Here is a 19889-nt window from a genome sequence, read left to right as displayed (position 1 = left end):
GGGGCAGTAGGGTTACCGGGGAGGGGCAGTAGGGTTACCGGGGAGGGGCAGTAGGGTTACCGGGGAGGGGCAGTAGGGTTACCGGGGGGGGGCAGTAGGGTTACGGGGGGGGGGGGGCAGTAGGGTTACGGGGGGGGGGGGGCAGTAGGGTTACGGGGGGGGGGGCAGTAGGGTTACGGGGGGGGGCAGTAGGGTTACGGGGGGGGGCAGTAGGGTTACTCGGGGGGGGGCAGTAGGGTTACTCGGGGGGGGGCAGTAGGGTTACTCGGGGGGGGGCAGTAGGGTTACTCGGGGGGGGGCAGTAGGGTTACTCGGGGGGGGGCAGTAGGGTTACTCGGGGGGGGGCAGTAGGGTTACTCGGGGGGGGGCAGTAGGGTTACTCGGCGGGGGGGCAGTAGGGTTACTCGGCGGGGGGGGCAGTAGGGTTACTCGGGGGGGGGCAGTAGGGTTACTCGGGGGGGGCAGTAGGGTTACTCGGGGGGGGGCAGTAGGGTTACTCGGGGGGGGGCAGTAGGGTTACTCGGGGGGGGGCAGTAGGGTTACTCGGGGGGGGCAGTAGGGTTACTCGGGGGGGGCAGTAGGGTTACTCGGGGGGGGGCAGTAGGGTTACTCGGGGGGGGCAGTAGGGTTACTCGGGGGGGGGCAGTAGGGTTACTCGGGGGGGGCAGTAGGGTTACTCGGGGGGGGCAGTAGGGTTACTCGGGGGGGGCAGTAGGGTTAGGGTTACTCGGGGGGGGCAGTAGGGTTACTCGGGGGGGGCAGTAGGGTTACTCGGGGGGGGCAGTAGGGTTACTCGGGGGGGGCAGTAGGGCTACTCGGGGGGGGCAGTAGGGCTACTCGGGGGGGGCAGTAGGGCTACTCGGGGGGGGCAGTAGGGCTACTCGGGGGGGGCAGTAGGGTTACGGGGGGAGGGGCAGTAGGGTTACGGGGGGGGGGCAGTAGGGTTACGGGGGGGGGCAGTAGGGTTACGGGGGGGGGGGGGGGCAGTAGGGTTACGGGGGGGGGGGGGGGGGGGGCAGTAGGGTTACGGGGGGAGGGGCAGTAGGGTTACCGGGGAGGGGCAGTAGGGTTACCGGGGGGGGCAGTAGGGTTACGGGGGGGGGGGGCAGTAGGGTTACGGGGGGGGGGGGCAGTAGGGTTACGGGGGGGGGGGGCAGTAGGGTTACGGGGGGGGGGGGCAGTAGGGTTACGGGGGGGGGGGGCAGTAGGGTTACGGGGGGGGGGGGCAGTAGGGTTACGGGGGGGGGGGGCAGTAGGGTTACGGGGGGGGGGCAGTAGGGTTACGGGGGGGGGGCAGTAGGGTTACGGGGGGGGGCAGTAGGGTTACGGGGGGGGGCAGTAGGGTTACGGGGGGGGGCAGTAGGGTTACGGGGGGGGGGCAGTAGGGTTACTCGGGGGGGGCAGTAGGGTTACTCGGGGGGGGGCAGTAGGGTTACTCGGGGGGGGGCAGTAGGGTTACTCGGGGGGGGGCAGTAGGGTTACTCGGGGGGGGGCAGTAGGGTTACTCGGGGGGGGGGCAGTAGGGTTACTCGGCGGGGGGGGCAGTAGGGTTACTCGGCGGGGGGGCAGTAGGGTTACTCGGCGGGGGGGGCAGTAGGGTTACTCGGGGGGGGGCAGTAGGGTTACTCGGGGGGGGGCAGTAGGGTTACTCGGGGGGGGGCAGTAGGGTTACTCGGGGGGGGCAGTAGGGTTACTCGGGGGGGGCAGTAGGGTTACTCGGGGGGGGCAGTAGGGTTACTCGGGGGGGGCAGTAGGGTTACTCGGGGGGGGCAGTAGGGTTACTCGGGGGGGGCAGTAGGGTTACTCGGGGGGGGCAGTAGGGTTACTCGGGGGGGGCAGTAGGGCTACTCGGGGGGGGCAGTAGGGTTACTCGGGGGGGGGCAGTAGGGTTACTCGGGGGGGCAGTAGGGCTACTCGGGGGGGGGCAGTAGGGCTACTCGGGGGGGGCAGTAGGGCTACTCGGGGGGGGCAGTAGGGCTACTCGGGGGGGGCAGTAGGGCTACTCGGGGGGGGCAGTAGGGCTACTCGGGGGGGGCAGTAGGGCTACTCGGGGGGGGCAGTAGGGCTACTCGGGGGGGGCAGTAGGGCTACTCGGGGGGGGCAGTAGGGCTACTCGGGGGGGGCAGTAGGGCTACTCGGGGGGGCAGTAGGGCTTACTCGGGGGGGCAGTAGGGTTACTCGGGGGGGCAGTAGGGTTACTCGGGGGGGCAGTAGGGTTACTCGGGGGGGGCAGTAGGGTTACTCGGGGGGGGCAGTAGGGTTACTCGGGGGGGGCAGTAGGGTTACTCGGGGGGGGCAGTAGGGTTACTCGGGGGGGGCAGTAGGGTTACTCGGGGGGGGCAGTAGGGTTACTCGGGGGGGGCAGTAGGGTTACTCGGGGGGGCAGTAGGGTTACTCGGGGGGGGCAGTAGGGTTACTCGGGGGGGGCAGTAGGGTTACTCGGGGGGGGCAGTAGGGTTACTCGGGGGGGGCAGTAGGGTTACTCGGGGGGGGCAGTAGGGTTACTCGGGGGGGGGGCAGTAGGGTTACTCGGGGGGGGGGCAGTAGGGTTACTCGGGGGGGGGGCAGTAGGGTTACTCGGGGGGGGGGCAGTAGGGTTACTCGGGGGGGGGGGCAGTAGGGTTACTCGGGGGGGGGGGCAGTAGGGTTACTCGGGGGGGGCAGTAGGGTTACTCGGGGGGGGGGCAGTAGGGTTACTCGGGGGGGGGGCAGTAGGGTTACTCGGGGGGGGGGCAGTAGGGTTACTCGGGGGGGGGCAGTAGGGTTACTCGGGGGGGCAGTAGGGTTACTCGGGGGGGCAGTAGGGTTACTCGGGGGGGCAGTAGGGTTACTCGGGGGGGGGGGGGCAGTAGGGTTACTCGGGGGGGGGGGGCAGTAGGGTTACAGGGGGGCTACAGCTTCTTCAGTCTGCTGTACAGGTCTCTCTTGCTGCGCTCCCCAGCCCAGGTACTGCTCTTCAGTCTGAACTTCCTCAGGTCCTCTTTAAAGTCCTGATGGTGCATGGGCCGGTACCCCTGGGGCTCACACTGCATCTACACACACACACACACACACGTTACAACCACTCTCCAATAGATTAGATTCACACTAGTAAAAAGGAGTCTCCATTAATGCATTGCGATTAAATAAACTGTCTAGTAGCCAAACTGAATGGTTTGTTAAAGAAATGACACAGAACCAAAAATATTAATGTCAATGAATTCACTTTTGATTATTAGTGATAAGGCCATCAAAATGTTTAAGACGTATGCTTGTGTTTTACCCGGAAGTGAGGGAAGAACTCTTTGTAGCCTCCCTTGAGAATGTAGATTTCTGGGTAGTGCAGGTTAGGGTACTCGTTCATCGTCCTGTCTCGCTCACGTACGAAACGACACATCCTGGGCCCTCGCTCTGAGGAGAACTCACAGTGGAAGACGAGGAGGACCCTGCGGTCAGGGGAGAGGGGGGCGATGGGGGTGCGTAGGAGGTACTCCTCTACCTGCTCCTCCTGGTGGAGGTTCAGGGCTCCTTTGATGTGGCCCCCCTCAAACTCATACGGGTAGCGACAGTCAATCACCAAGATCCTCTCGACTAGATGATCCAGCTGGCCGCTCAGAGCGGACACCATCTGAGGAACAGACAGGTTAGTCCCACTTAGAGCATGGTCATATGTACAAACATTCATATCACCATCAATTTAACCATTTTGTGCGATAACCTACGATTGAAAAAAAAAAAAAAAAAAAGTGAAAATGGACAGTTACATTAGGACTCTAGACACGGTGTCCAGTGTCATGTAGGAAACAAGATGGTAGAATAGGATTCAAGACGTAAGCAAATGTCATCGAACAGATTCAGGAAATGCATAATTGACATTCTGATGTGCTGTCAAAATAGGATCCAGAATGAGAGATCGTCTCGTCATCGGTGCTTATAAACCTACAGGCTATAATCTTCACCACCTGAGAAAGGAGGAACAGATATTTAAACTATGACCTTGTTGCTAGATTGACCAATCAATTAGCCTACGTGGACATCGAATGAATGAGGAATTATTTTTTCTTTAAAATGACCCGTGTCAAATCTCCAGTACAGGATGAATTGGCTTCAATGATTTCACAGTGATAATTCTCAGGGTTCAACGCAACGCACAAAGAATTACAAATGTATCAATCGATAGTAAATAAGGTTATTCAAGCAATAATAATAATTATTATAAACACTAGAGCAGTAAACTACACAGCCAGAAAATGTAAGAAGATGTTTAAACCAGGTCTGCGAGACGGGCCTAGACGACCCGCATACCAGGGTACATCTGTCAGTCTGCGAGACGGGCCTAGACAACCCGCATACCAGGGTACATCTGGCGGTCTGTGAGACGGGACTAGACAACCCGCATACCAGGGTACATCTGGCGGTCTGCGAGACGGGCCTAGACAACCCGCATACCAGGGTACATCTGGCGGTCTGCGAGACGGGCCTAGACAACCCGCATACCAGGGTACATCTGGCAGTCTGCGAGACGGGCCTAGACAACCCGCATACCAGGGTACATCTGGCGGTCTGCGAGACGGGCCTAGACAACCCGCATACCAGGGTACATCTGTCAGTCTGCGAGACGGGCCTAGACAACCCGCATACCAGGGTACATCTGGCGGTCTGTGAGACGGGCCTAGACAACCCGCATACCAGGGTACATCTGGCAGTCTGCGAGACGGGCCTAGACAACCCGCATACCAGGGTACATCTGGCGGTCTGCGAGACGGGCCTAGACAACCCGCATACCAGGGTACATCTGGCAGTCTGCGAGACGGGCCTAGACGACCCGCATACCAGGGTACATCTGGCGGTCTGTGAGACGGGCCTAGACGACCCGCATACCAGGGTACATCTGGCGGTCTGCGAGACGGGCCTAGACGACCCGCACACCAGGGTACATCTGGCGGTCTGCGAGACGGGCCTAGACAACCCGCATACCAGGGTACATCTGGCGGTCTGCGAGACGGGCCTAGACAACCCGCACACCAGGGTACATCTGGCGGTCTGCGAGACGGGCCTAGACAACCCGCACACCAGGGTACATCTGGTGGTCTGAAAGGGCAATAAAGGACCAAATAGAAATGTAATTCTTTGGGTTAATCGTCCCAGCACAACATAGTTTATCTACAACGTCCCACTGAACGTTTGGACCGGGACACGACGTCCCACTGAACGTTTGGACCGGGACACGACGTCCCACTGAACGTTTGGACCGGGACACGACGTCCCACTGAACGTTTGGACCGGGACACGACGTCCCACTGAACGTTTGGACCGGGACACGACGTCCCACTGAACGTTTGGACCGGGACAGGACGTCCTACTGAACGTTTGGACCGGGACACGACGGCCAGAATATTTGACTACCTTAAGATATATTTCTAGAGGCCTTATAAAAATAAAAAGTTAGTTCAAGGAGTGTTTAGTGAAATAAGCTCAAGGGGCTTGGCAGGCTGGAGGTCGTGAGGCCAGAAGACCGGGGGCCTTCGTCAAACACCTCATGCACCTCACGCTGGTCAAAAGTAGTGCACTAAATAGGGAATACTAGGGGGTGATTAGAGACGCATGCTGCATCATATAGCAGGAGTCAGAGTAGTGTCTCACCATCTCAGGAGTGATGTATTTCAGGTCCTGGTGCTTCCCCTCCACGGTGGACAGGGCAAAGGGTTTGGTGAAATCTCCAATCAGCTCCTTGTCCTGGTCAGACTCACTAGTGTCCAGCAGCTTCTCAATCTCAGTGTGGTTACAGAACGTCTAGGAAGGAGAGAGAGAAACAGATCCCTGGTTACAGGACCGGTCGACTGTCGGGGAGGAGACACAGAGGACCGGTCGACTGTAGGGGAGGAGACACAGAGGACCGGCCGACTGTCGGGGAGGAGACACAGAGGACCGGCAGAGACACTGAGCAGGGAGGACCGGTCGACTGTCGGGGAGGAGACACTGAGCAGGGAGGACCGGTCGACTGTCGGGGAGGAGACACTGAGCAGGGAGGACCGGTCGACTGTCGGGGAGGAGACACTGAGGACCGGCCGACTGTCGGGGAGGAGACACAGAGGACCGGCCGACTGTCGGGGAGGAGACACAGAGGACCGGCCGACTGTCGGGGAGGAGACACTGAGGACCGGCCGACTGTCGGGGAGGAGACACAGAGGACCGGCCGACTGTCGGGGAGGAGACACAGAGGACCGGCCGACTGTCGGGGAGGAGACACTGAGGACCAGTTGACTGTCGGGGAGGAGACACTGAGGACCAGTTGACTGTCGGGGAGGAGACACTGAGGACCAGTCGACTGTCGGGGAGGAGACACTGAGGACCAGTCGACTGTCGGGGAGGAGACACTGAGGACCAGTCGACTGTCGGGGAGGAGACACTGAGGACCAGTCGACTGTCGGGGAGGAGACACTGAGGACCAGTCGACTGTCGGGGAGGAGACACTGAGGACCAGTTGACTGTCGGGGAGGAGACACTGAGGACCAGTTGACTGTCGGGGAGGAGACACTGAGGACCAGTTGACTGTCGGGGAGGAGACACTGAGGACCAGTCGACTGTCGGGGAGGAGACACTGAGGACCAGTCGACTGTCGGGGAGGAGACACTGAGGACCAGTCGACTGTCGGGGAGGAGACACTGAGGACCAGTCGACTGTCGGGGAGGAGACACTGAGGACCAGTCGACTGTCGGGGAGGAGACACTGAGGACCAGTCGACTGTCGGGGAGGAGACACTGAGGACCAGTCGACTGTCGGGGAGGAGACACTGAGGACCAGTCGACTGTCGGGGAGGAGACACTGAGGACCAGTCGACTGTCGGGGAGGAGACACTGAGGACCAGTCGACTGTCAGGGAGGAGACACTGAGGACCAGTCGACTGTCGGGGAGGAGACACTGAGCAGGGAGGACCAGTCGACTGTAGGGGAGGAGACACTGAGCAGGGAGGACCAGTCGACTGTAGGGGAGGAGACACTGAGCAGGGAGGACCAGTCGACTGTAGGGGAGGAGACACTGAGCAGGGAGGACCAGTCGACTGTCGGGGAGGAGACACTGAGGACCAGTCGGCTGTCGGGGAGGAGACACTGAGGACCAGTCGGCTGTCGGGGAGGAGACACTGAGGACCAGTCGGCTGTCGGGGAGGAGACACTGAGGACCAGTCGGCTGTCGGGGAGGAGACACTGAGGACCAGTCGGCTGTCGGGGAGGAGACACTGAGGACCAGTCGACTGTCGGGGAGGAGACACTGAGGACCAGTTGACTGTCGGGGAGGAGACACTGAGGACCAGTCGACTGTCGGGGAGGAGACACTGAGGACCAGTCGACTGTCAGGGAGGAGACACTGAGGACCAGTCGACTGTCGGGGAGGAGACACTGAGGACCAGTCGACTGTCGGGGAGGAGACACTGAGGACCAGTCGACTGTCGGGGAGGAGACACTGAGGACCAGTCGACTGTCGGGGAGGAGACACTGAGGACCAGTCGACTGTCGGGGAGGAGACACTGAGGACCAGTCGACTGTCGGGGAGGAGACACTGAGGACCAGTCGACTGTCGGGGAGGAGACACTGAGGACCAGTCGACTGTCGGGGAGGAGACACTGAGCAGGGAGGACCGGTCGACTGTCGGGGAGGAGACACAGAGGACCGGTCGACTGTCGGGGAGGAGACACTGAGCAGGGAGGACCAGTCGACTGTCGGGGAGGAGACACTGAGGACCGGTCGACTGTCGGGGAGGAGACACTGAGGACCAGTCGACTGTCGGGGAGGAGACACTGAGGACCAGTCGACTGTCGGGGAGGAGACACTGAGGACCAGTCGACTGTCGGGGAGGAGACACTGAGCAGGGTGGTACGTACCATCTCTCTGGGAGAGCAGTCGTCCTGGTCCATGGTGGTGATGTGCGTTTCCACCAGGCTGCGTCGTCTCTTCACCCTGACCGGCGTGTTCCCATCCTGGGGACGCTCAGGGCGCTTGAGGGGGGCGCGGCCCACCTGACTGGGCATGGAGGGGGAGCGGAACAGACCCCTCGGCCGACACCGAACCACCGGCTGAAGAGGAAGAGATTAGATTGGCATTCAATTATAAGACCTACGGATTGATGGACATGGTGCAGCAACCAAATCTAATGTAGTGACTACAGGACACCCCAGACTACAGGGTCCCCGGGGTCCCCCAGACTACAGGGTCCCCCAGACTACAGGGCCTTGGGGGTCCCCCAGACTACAGGGCCTTGGGGGTCCCCCAGACTACAGGGCCTTGGGGGTCCCCCAGACTACAGGACACCCCAGACTACAGGGCCCCCGGGGTCCCCAGACTACAGGACACCCCAGACTACAGGGCCCCCGGGGTCCCCCAGACTACAGGGCCCCCGGGGTCCCCCAGACTACAGGCCCCCCCCAGACTACAGGACACCCCCAGACTACAGGGCCCCCAGGGTCCCCCAGACTACAGATGAAGTCATATCCACAGACATATATATAGAAGACTCTTCTTGGACCCCCAAGGCCACTGTAGAAGAGGTGATGGTCCTACCGAGTCTGCTGCAGAGTTGTCCCTCACTAGCGGAGCGGTCAGCAGGCTGGCCATCCCCATGGGCATGTCACACTCCTCTTCCTCACAGTCATCCAGAACTTCAAGGAAACCATCGTCATCCTCGTTAAGGGAGCAGGTCAAGGAGGAGCGGCGCAGGATCATGGGGCTGCTGTCGTCCAATGAGCTGAGGCGCTGCGACGAGGGTGGGGACAGCTAGAGGACAAAAAGGATAACTTTCATTTTAACATTAATCACAACAAGTTCTAGTACTCTTATGTCTGTCAGTCACTCTGTACTACTCACCATGAGGGCTAAGAGGTGTCAGTCACTCTCTACTACTCACCACGAGGGCCGGGGCTAAGAGGCGTCAGTCACTCTCTACTACTCACCACGAGGGCCGGGGCTAAGAGGCGTCAGTCACTCTCTACTACTCACCACGAGGGCCGGGGCTAAGAGGCGTCAGTCACTCTCTACTACTCACCACGAGGGCCGGGGCTAAGAGGCGTCAGTCACTCTCTACTACTCACCACGAGGGCCGGGGCTAAGAGGCGTCAGTCACTCTCTACTACTCACCACGAGGGCCGGGGCTAAGAGGCGTCAGTCACTCTCTACTACTCACGAGGGCCGGGGCTAAGAGGCGTCAGTCACTCTGTACTACTCACCACGAGGGCCGGGGCTAAGAGGCGTCAGTCACTCTGTACTACTCACCACGAGGGCCGGGGCTAAGAGGCGTCAGTCACTCTGTACTACTCACCACGAGGGCCGGGGCTAAGAGGCGTCAGTCACTCTGTACTACTCACCACGAGGGCCGGGGCTAAGAGGTGTCAGTCACTCTGTACTACTCACCACGAGGGCCGGGGCTAAGAGGCGCCAGTCACTCTGTACTACTCACCACGAGGGCCGGGGCTAAGAGGCGTCAGTCACTCTCTACTACTCACCACGAGGGCCGGGGCTAAGAGGCGTCAGTCACTCTCTACTACTCACCACGAGGGCCGGGGCTAAGAGGCGTCAGTCACTCTCTACTACTCACCACGAGGGCCGGGGCTAAGAGGTGTCAATCACTCTGTACTACTCACCATGAGGGGGCTAAGAGGTGCCAGTCACTCTGTACTACTCACCATGAGGGGGCTAAGAGGTGCCAGTCACTCTGTACTACTCACCATGAGGGGGCTAAGAGGCGTCAGTCACTCTGTACTACTCACCATGAGGGGGCTAAGAGGCGTCAGTCACTCTGTACTACTCACCACGAGGGCCGGGGCTAAGAGGCGTCAGTCACTCTGTACTACTCACCACGAGGGCCGGGGCTAAGAGGCGTCAGTCACTCTCTACTACTCACCATGAGGGCCGGGGCTAAGAGGCGTCAGTCACTCTCTACTACTCACCATGAGGGCCGGGGCTAAGAGGCGTCAGTCACTCTCTACTACTCACCATGAGGGCCGGGGCTAAGAGGCGCCAGTCACTCTCTACTACTCACCATGAGGGCCGGGGCTAAGAGGTGCCAGTCACTCTGTACTACTCACCATGAGGGCCGGGGCTAAGAGGTGCCAGTCACTCTGTACTACTCACCATGAGGGCCGGGGCTAAGAGGTGCCAGTCACTCTGTACTACTCACCATGAGGGCCGGGGCTAAGAGGTGCCAGTCACTCTGTACTACTCACCATGAGGGCCGGGGCTAAGAGGTGCCAGTCACTCTGTACTACTCACCATGAGGGCCGGGGCTAAGAGGTGCCAGTCACTCTGTACTACTCACCATGAGGGCCGGGGCTAAGAGGTGCCAGTCACTCTGTACTACTCACCATGAGGGCCGGGGCTAAGAGGTGTCAGTCACTCTGTACTACTCACCATGAGGGCCGGGGCTAAGAGGTGTCAGTCACTCTGTACTACTCACCATGAGGGCCGGGGCTAAGAGGTGTCAGTCACTCTGTACTACTCACCATGAGGGCCGGGGCCAAGAGGTGTCAGTCACTCTGTACTACTCACCATGAGGGCCGGGGCCAAGAGGTGCCAGTCACTCTACTACTCACCACGAGGGGGCTAAGAGGTGCCAGTCACTCTGTACTACTCACCACGAGCGGGCTAAGAGGTGCCAGTCACTCTGTACTACTCACCACGAGGGGGCTAAGAGGTGCCAGTCACTGTGTACTACTCACCATGAGGGGGCTAAGAGGTGCCAGTCACTCTGTACTACTCACCATGAGGGGGCTAAGAGGTGCCAGTCACTCTGTACTACTCACCATGAGGGGGCTAAGAGGTACCAGTCACTCTCTACTACTCACCATGAGGGCCGGGGCAGAGTTGGGCCGGCGGGCAAAGTCCTTGCTCTGTCCTCCTCCACTGTGGAAGGACCTCATACGGCAGCGTGACGCTGGCTTGGTGGGCTTCTTAAACTGGAAGCCCTTCTCCTGGTTCTCCTTGTTGCCCTGCCTGCCATGCCCAGAGGCGGCGGCTGTATCCTGGACTGAGCCGTACCGTCCGAAGGCCCCGTAGCGATGCTGCTGGCTCTCTGGGTCCGGACTCCTCAGAGCCGGACTGGAGCCAAACATCAACGGTAGAGAGTTGATTCGTCGGATCTGCATTTTACTGTGAAGAGAACGAACTAGTTGAAACGGTGGAAGGACACACTAGATTAAATCATGACAAAGATTTTATAACGTTAATGATCCTCACTACTCGCCGAAGAGTGGGAAAATAAAGCGTTGATTATTGGTTGTTGGCAGCTACATCACAACTAGCCAGTTCCATCTCCTGGAAACCAAGAGAGAGAGGAGCTACATGACTTACTCGTTGACAACTCTCCCAGACTGCAGAACGGTCTTGTCAAACCTGCAGGACAACAAGACAAACCAGTCAGGCAAAGAATTATGGACCTTCTGAACCAGTGACTGAGACAAGTCAGATTCCACTGGTCAACCGCAGTGCACTATATAGGGCCCTGGTCAACCGCAGTGCACTATATAGGGCCCTGGTCAACCGCAGTGCACTATATAGGGCCCTGGTCAACCGCAGTGCACTATATAGGGCCCTGGTCAACCGCAGTGCACTATATAGGGCCCTGGTCAACCGCAGTGCACTATATAGGGCCCTGGTCAACCGCAGTGCACTATATAGGGCCCTGGTCAACCGCAGTGCACTATATAGGGCCCTGGTCAACCGCAGTGCACTATATAGGGCCCTGGTCAACCGCAGTGCACTATATAGGGCCCTGGTCAACCGTAGTGCACTATATAGGGCCCTGGTCAACCGTAGTGCACTATATAGGGCCCTGGTCAACCGTAGTGCACTATATAGGGCCCTGGTCAACAGTAGTGCACTACATAGGGCCCTGGTCAACAGTAGTGCACTACATAGGGCCCTGGTCAACAGTAGTGCACTACATAGGGCCCTGGTCAACAGTAGTGCACTACATAGGGCCCTGGTCAACAGTAGTGCACTACATAGGGCCCTGGTCAACAGTAGTGCACTACGTAAGGATGCCATTTGTGTTGCATCCTAGTGAAAGGTCTGTCTAGTCTGGGTTATAAAATGTGCAATAGGCATAAAATAACTCATTTATATCACGAATTGGCAACTCATTTATAAGCACCTCATCCAGGTCGGCCATTTGACGTCAATATCTAAACCAAGTGAACAGGCGGTGTTATTCAAGACGGAGACGGAGACAGACAGGAGGACGAGACGGAGACAGACGGAGACAGACAGGAGGACGGAGACGGACAGGAGGACGGAGACGGACAGGAGGACGGAGACGGACAGGAGGACGGAGACAGACAGGAGGACGGAGACAGACAGGAGGACGGAGACAGACAGGAGGACGGAGACAGACAGGAGGACGGAGACAGACAGGAGGACGGAGACAGACAGGAGGACGGAGACAGACAGGAGGACGGAGACAGACAGGAGGACGGAGACAGACAGGAGGACGGAGACAGACAGGACGACGGAGACAGACAGGACGACGGAGACAGACAGGACGACGGAGACAGACAGGACGACGGAGACAGACAGGAGGACGGAGACAGACAGGAGGACGGAGACAGACAGGAGGACGGAGACAGACAGGAGGACGGAGACAGACAGGAGGACGGAGACAGACAGGAGGACGGAGACAGACAGGAGGACGGAGACGGAGACAGACAGGAGGACGGAGACAGACAGGAGGACGGAGACGGAGACAGACGGAGACAGACAGGAGGACGGAGACGGAGACAGACGGAGACAGACAGGAGGACGGAGACGGACAGGAGGACGGAGACAGACAGGACGGAGACAGACAGGACGGAGACAGACAGGAGGACGAGACAGACAGGAGGACGGAGACAGACAGGAGGACGGAGACGGAGACAGGAAACAGGAGACAGACAGGAGGGTGTGTATTCCTAACAGTTCAACTGTTCTACCTTCGTTAGCGAGCAAATAGATCCTAGTTGGCTAGACTTTTAAATATAAAGACTAGGCGGCTACCCCAGACTAGGCGGCTACTCCGTAGCACGTGGGCTTGTGAGATTGTTAAATGAGACGTGCGTTAATGTTCTAGAATGTTTTGGTACAAGAAGTTGGTCATCATTAGTGGATCTGGTTAAAATGGGAAGAAGAAGAGAGGAGGAAACAAAATGGCGTTTTCATAGACAGGCTTGAAAACCAGATCAGAGACTACTGGAGGGGGGGGGGGCAGGTTAAACTATTTTGATGAAATAATTACACGAGTCTTAAGAGTTCTGGCGTATATTCAGCCGAGGTCTAATTTCACAAACCCTGAATTCACTACATTATTGCTGACTGTATTGACCTTAAATTGTGCAACAAGGCTTAGAGAATACATTATCTAAAAAAAAAATATATCTCTTGTGAATCACCCATACGATATATTTTATTATTCTATTTTTTAAGATACAGCGCCTACAGAAAGGGTTCACACATCTCGACTTATTACACATTTTGTTGCGTTACAACCTGCATTTTCCCAAAAAATTATCACCCACCACCACACGTCGGCCCGTAATAAAAGTGAAAATACAGAAATCTCACGTTAGCGTCGATTAAAGCCGTGAGTGTTTATGGGTAAGTTTAAGGGTGTTTCACATAGAGTCCTCGTTAAACTCTATGGTAAAGAAAGCTAGGGTACTCGGTTGTCTGCATTTCACACTGCCCTCTCCCGTTGACAGTTTTGTTTTTTACACAAGACCAGGTCAAGCCATTCTGCGTTATCGGACAGCTAGATATACCCACTTACATTTTGGAAGCTAATAGATTGCAATAGAAGTTAAAATGACAGAATAACTATCATCAGAAGATAATATTAACATGTAAATATTACTGGCACCAGAACAAATAGCAGAAGAACACGTGCAGATTTAGTAACGCTGTAATTGAAAATTGCACATCCAACGTAGGCTACTGGCCCTTTAAGACGTAGGCCAACATAGGCTACTGGCCCTTTAAGACGTAGGCTACTGGCCCTTTAAGACGTAGGCTACTGGCCCTTTAAGACGTAGGCTACTGGCCCTTTAAGACGTAGGCTACTGGCCCTTTAAGACGTAGGCTACTGGCCCTTTAAGACGTAGGCTACTGGCCCTTTAAGACGTAGGCTACTGGCCCTTTAAGACGTAGGCTACTGGCCCATTATGAGTTTGTACCCTATGATGTGATTCTCACCAGATGTTGTCTTCTCACACCATTCAAAGCCCACAATGGAGTAAACAGCTTCTGAAGCGCATGCTTGCTGCCATCTTTTGTATGGCGGTCTGGGAATCAAACCCACTATCCTGGCGTTGCAAGTAACATGCTCTAACAAGTGAGCTACAGAGCACCACAGTTGGCAGCTAAACTAGTTAGACCGACAAAGAGACTTGCTGGCTCTATTGAGAGAAGGGCAAAGGACAGACGGTTACAGCCCTGTGCTGGAGGAGAAGGACAGAGGACGGGCGGTTACAGCTCTGTGCTGGAGGAGAGGGGCAGAGGACGGGCGGTTACAGCCCTGTGCTGGAGGAGAGGGGCAGAGGACGGGCGGTTACAGCCCTGTGCTGGAGGAGAGGGGCAGAGGACGGACGGTTACAGCCCTGTGCTGGAGGAGAAGGGCAGAGGACGGACGGTTACAGCCCTGTGCTGGAGGAGAGGGGCAGAGGACAGACGGTTACAGCCCTGTGCTGGAGGAGAAGGACAGAGGACGGGCGGTTACAGCCCTGTGCTGGTGAAGAGGAACAGAGGACGGGCGGTTACAGCCCTGTGCTGGTGAAGAGGGACAGAGGACGGACGGTTACAGCTTTGTGCTGGTGAAGAGGGACAGAGGACGGGCGGTTACAGCCCTGTGCTGGTGAAGAGGGACAGAGGACAGACGGTTACAGCTCTGTGCTGGTGAAGAGGGACAGAGGACGGACGGTTACAGCCCTGTGCTGGTGAAGAGGGACAGAGGACGGACGGTTACAGCTCTGTGCTAGAGGAGAAGTACAGAGGACGGGCAGTTACAGCCCTGTGCTGGAGGAGAGGGACAGAGGACAGACGGTTACAGCCCTGTGCTGGAGGAGAAGGACAGAGGACGGGCGGTTACAGCTCTGTGCTAGAGGAGAGGGACAGAGGATGGGCGGTTACAGCCCTGTGCTGGAGGAGAGGGGCAGAGGACGGACGGTTACAGCCCTGTGCTGGAGGAGAGGGACAGAGGACGGACGGTTACAGCCCTGTGCTGGTGAAGAGGGGCAGAGGACGGACGGTTACAGCTCTGTGCTAGAGGAGAAGTACAGAGGACGGGCGGTTACAGCTCTGTGCTGGTGAAGAGGGGCAGAGGACAGACGGTTACAGCCCTGTGCTAGAGGAGAGGGACAGAGGACGGACGGTTACAGCCCTGTGCTGGTGAAGAGGGGCAGAGGACGGACGGTTACAGCTCTGTGCTAGAGGAGAAGTACAGAGGACGGGCGGTTACAGCTCTGTGCTGGTGAAGAGGGGCAGAGGACGGACGGTTACAGCTCTGTGCTAGAGGAGAAGGACAGAGGACGGGCGGTTACAGCTCTGTGCTAGAGGAGAGGGACAGAGGACGGACGGTTACAGCTCTGTGCTAGAGAGAGGCAAGAAGTGGTCCCTCCCATTTCTTTCTGCAGCAGAGCAGAGCAATGCCCACCTGTATGCTAAATAAGAGGAGAGTGGGGGAGTACAGAGGAAAGGGTCTGCTAATCTACCGTATGCCTGCTGAAGGAACAACGCTGGCCTCAGCCCTTCTGGAAGGACCCTTTGTTTGCAGAGAGGAGAACTGAGGGGGGCAGGAGTGCGTCTAGTTCAATGGGGAGAAGGGGGGGTGATTGAGTTTGTTCTCGTAACGACTATAGGGGGCTTGGGGGTACGAGGTGCCCCTCATTCAATAGTTCTGGCGCAGAGACCCCCTCCCCTTTACAATTCAAACCATAAGACAGGCCATGTGCCAAAAAACACTTCTACCCCCCCCCCCCTCAGCCCCCCTAAAAATGCTGCAGCGAGCCATTAAACAGCTGTACGGGAGCTGAATGAATGGCCTCATGGACAAAATGCTGCAGCCAAGTGTTCAGAGACATTGGCAGATGTCTGGATATTCACCCCCAGGAGAGAGCCTACCCACAGAGACCCAGAAGAGAGCCTACCCACAGAGACCCAGAAGAGAGCCCACCCACAGAGACCCAGAAGAGAGCCCACCCACAGAGACCCAGAAGAGAGCCCACCCACAGAGACCCAGAAGAGAGCCCACCCACAGAGACCCAGAAGAGAGCCCACCCAGAGACCAAGAAGAGAGCCCACCCACAGAGACCAAGAAGAGAGCCCACCCACAGAGACCAAGAAGAGAGCCCACCCACAGAGACCCAGAAGAGAGCCCACCCACAGAGACCCAGAAGAGAGCCCACCCACAGAGACCCAGAAGAGAGCCCACCCACAGAGACCCAGGAGAGAGCCCACCCACAGAGACCCAGGAGAGCCCACACAGAGACCCAGAAGAGAGCCCACCCACAGAGACCCAGAAGAGAGCCCACCCACAGAGACCCAGAAGAGAGCCCACCCACAGAGACCCAGAAGAGAGCCTACCCACAGAGACCCAGAAGAGAGCCTACCCACAGAGACCCAGAAGAGAGCCTACCCACAGAGACCCAGAAGAGAGCCTACCCACAGAGACCCAGAAGAGAGCCTACCCACAGAGACCCAGAAGAGAGCCTACCCACAGATTAGAAGCTAAAGCTGACAATGAAACTAACAATGTAGATAATGGCGTCGATATGACAGTTAACATGAGCACACCACTATAAAGCACCACTTAGAAAATGCAGCCGTTTCTAAACTGTATAGGGCCTGTGGACAAAACGTCTCTATAAAAGCTCCCAAATTACCTAAGAAAGCCTCTCAACAGTCAGGCAGGTCAAATAGCTGAGGGTCTTCACACTCGCTAGAGAAAAACCTTGTCTACACATATACTGCACTGTAAACTGGCCAACTTGTCCAATGCTACTTCTGGAGGTGGTGCACGACACTCAGCCAACAGTCGTTCCCTCCAAGCAGGGCAGTGGAATCAAAAAAAGTCTCGTTGAGCCAACACTTACAGTACAAATTGTAAATAGCATAGCAATGTTTTTTGAAACAACTGGACACTCATTTTGAGTTACCTGAAATTGCAACAATTTGCTTTTTAACTCAAATGACACGGAGCTAAATTTAACCCGTTGAGAAAATAACCCCTTTTAACTGTCTGCACATGCTTGTGTATTGTTGTAACGTGGTTTGGTTGTATTATTTTATATTGTAATATGGTTTTAGAATAAAAGTTGCTTGGATTGTTAAGTAGGTGAATGCTTACTGGCTCCGGTGATATTTATGGTAAATTTGAGCTGTAGACACAATGTGGCGTTGCCTACCACAGCGAATGGCAAGGCAAGGATGTAATGTGAATTGAAAGTGTAGAAAACTCTTCCCACTTCTCAATCTAGCGAAGTGGGAATAGACCTACTACATAACAGCACCAGTCTGATTCAGTAATACAGGGCGACAGGAATGGTAATGCATCTGTATGGGGGACATTAAATCATGAGTTGAAATGAATGTAGATTGATCATCTCCAATCAGCCAATCACTCAACTCCTGTGATCAAAATGACTTGTGTGCCCCCCCCAAAACCAGAAGGAATGTTCACGTATGATCATCTCATCTGCTAATTTACTCTATGAAAATGGACGCATCAAGCTGTGGAGATTAATCAACGGCACAATGACAGTAGGCTTAATCCCAGATCACAATTGATGAGACGGACAACAGAGCCATGCTCAGTTGGAATAAGAGGGGGGTGGAGGGGGGGGTAGTAGGGAGGGAGGAAGGAAAGGCCAATGCTACCACAGAGACGGATTGTTAAAGACATGAAAACTATCACTTACCTCTCCTCAACATCCACATGGTCCAAGGGGGAATCCATACCAAGACCTGGAGGGAGATGTAGAAACAAGTTCGTTAGCTGCTAGTTCATTGGTACTATTTGAACAGTTAAAACTGTGCAATGTAAATTCTGAACACATTTACACAGGCCTAAACTTCAGGGTGCCACAGGAGAAAATATTCAACCCGGTACAGTTTGCGCTTTTTTTCCTGTCCGTAACTTTTTAAATTCAACATTTCAGTCCTATAATGTCCTGTACTGGCACCATGTCCCCCCCCAATACTTTCTATGTGGACAAACTGCAAAACTAAGAGTGGAACTAAAACTGGGGACATGACAAAATATAAGGCCTATGTGGTATGAACAAAAAAGAGTAAGAAATAGTTCATAGTTTAAGGAGGAAGCTAGTGTTGTTATTGTCTCCAACTTATTTACACTTCTTTGGGGGTGTAACATTTGCAGCCATATTATTATTATGTCGTTATACCAGCATCAGACGAGCAGTCGGAGGCGAAAGACGGAATCTTCAGGAGAGGCACATGTCCTTTCCTCTTGGGAGTTTCACATTGTTGGCTGTAAAAGCAAATGGGTACACAATCAGACAACTTTGCTAACGTTCAAGCAAGTTAGCCATTTTCATTGGCTTGAAATAAACAAGTGGTTAGTTAACTAAATTAGCTAGGATAGCTACATTTTTGTCATGTTATTCAGCAAACTAGCCTAACGTTAGCTAGCTCATGGCGAACCAACCAAGATGATCTTGCAATTCACAACCAGCTAGCTAGTATGGAAACATAGCAACACAAGTTTTATGAGACTCTTACCTTCCAAGTCCAGCTAGATTGTTCATGTTTAGGGCCAGATTAGTGACGGGTGACAGTACATTTGTCGGTCCAGGAGAGAAGAGATTATTCTTGATGCAAGTTGAAGCAATATCGGGCAGCGACAGTGGGAAAAGCCCGTGGATTCTGTCGGGCCTGTTGATCAAGTTAGCGGTGATAGGGCTGAAATCGCTGATAACGTTTTTAAAATCCATTTTTACAAACTAGCTAAAAGAAATCTATTTTGATATCTGTTCGGATGTCCAAAATTCTTGAACGTAGACAAATCGGAAAGATCAAGGAGTAACAACTAAAGTTAGCTAGTTAGCTAGCATCCAAATTAAGAATTTGCAGAATGAGAGCGTAAAGAGTAATGAAAACAAAACAACCAGGGCAAGCTGTTTGCAGACTCTGTCTTGCAAAAAAACAAAAGAAAATCGATTAAAAAAATATATTGTCTGGAAGTATATATGTTATATACTGTCAGAGAGCTGCATTCAGATGTACTCTCCCTGACAGTCCGAATCAACTTCTGAGAAAGAAAATACAGCTGCCTGTATTTAGGTTCAAAATAAAAAACTCACGAGCGGCAATCATTTCAGCCAATCAGATGCGTCGTTACATCCTGCACGTCCAATCAGAGGCGGTTCCTATTTCGCCCTTTGTCTATCAGGAAAAGGGGGCGGGATGTCATTTCCCGTAACGCACTTGTCTACGAGCCAATCAACTGCATCATAGGGGCATAAATCATGACAGGTAGCCAATAAGATGCGTATTCTTTCTTTCGAGGGGGATGCAGAAAAAAAATAAAGAGCATTTTTTTCCCGCGGAAGATTCGAAGCACCAGCTGAAGAATAATCACATGACCAACACAGCCAATCACACAGCAAGGCCATTCATAAAGCCACAGCTGTCTTTCCAACTACTATGAGCATAAATAACAATAATAGCCTTTTTTTCCTCTCCAATAAGTGATAGATAAAGAAATTACAGTTGATTGAATTACAATGTTCTTTACTGTATGAGGGCTATGTAACATTTTCTCTTCTCATTACTTTACAGTTACACCCAATAAACAAAGGAAGTATGGAGGCCCTTTCATTCGATGAGAAAGGATGTGGTGCTCACATAGAATCCGTGTTGCCAAAGCCCATGTCAACATCA

The 19889-nt window shown here is 55.2% G+C and overlaps 1 protein-coding gene across 1 annotated transcript; it reads right to left on the bottom strand.

Annotated features, from left to right (window-relative positions):
• Positions 1-2863: 2863 nt before the first annotated feature.
• On the bottom strand, positions 2864-19234 carry cdc25b (cell division cycle 25B). The gene is made up of 10 exons (XM_038967538.1): positions 18729-19234; positions 18392-18477; positions 17906-17951; positions 11316-11357; positions 10811-11114; positions 8535-8747; positions 7859-8050; positions 5623-5772; positions 3263-3607; positions 2864-3032 (listed from the first exon to the last, which is right to left on the bottom strand). Exons 1-10 carry the CDS (start codon positions 18938-18940, stop codon positions 2892-2894), a joined length of 1731 nt encoding a protein of 576 aa, XP_038823466.1. The 5' UTR covers positions 18941-19234; the 3' UTR covers positions 2864-2891.
• Between the last annotated feature and the right edge of the window lie 655 nt (positions 19235-19889).

This window comes from Salvelinus namaycush, chromosome 28 (assembly GCF_016432855.1).
Source record: "Salvelinus namaycush isolate Seneca chromosome 28, SaNama_1.0, whole genome shotgun sequence".
Taxonomy (NCBI): Eukaryota; Metazoa; Chordata; class Actinopteri; order Salmoniformes; family Salmonidae; genus Salvelinus; species Salvelinus namaycush.
Note: the sequence above shows the minus strand (reverse complement) of the source record. Positions and strands in the feature narration are given on the sequence as shown.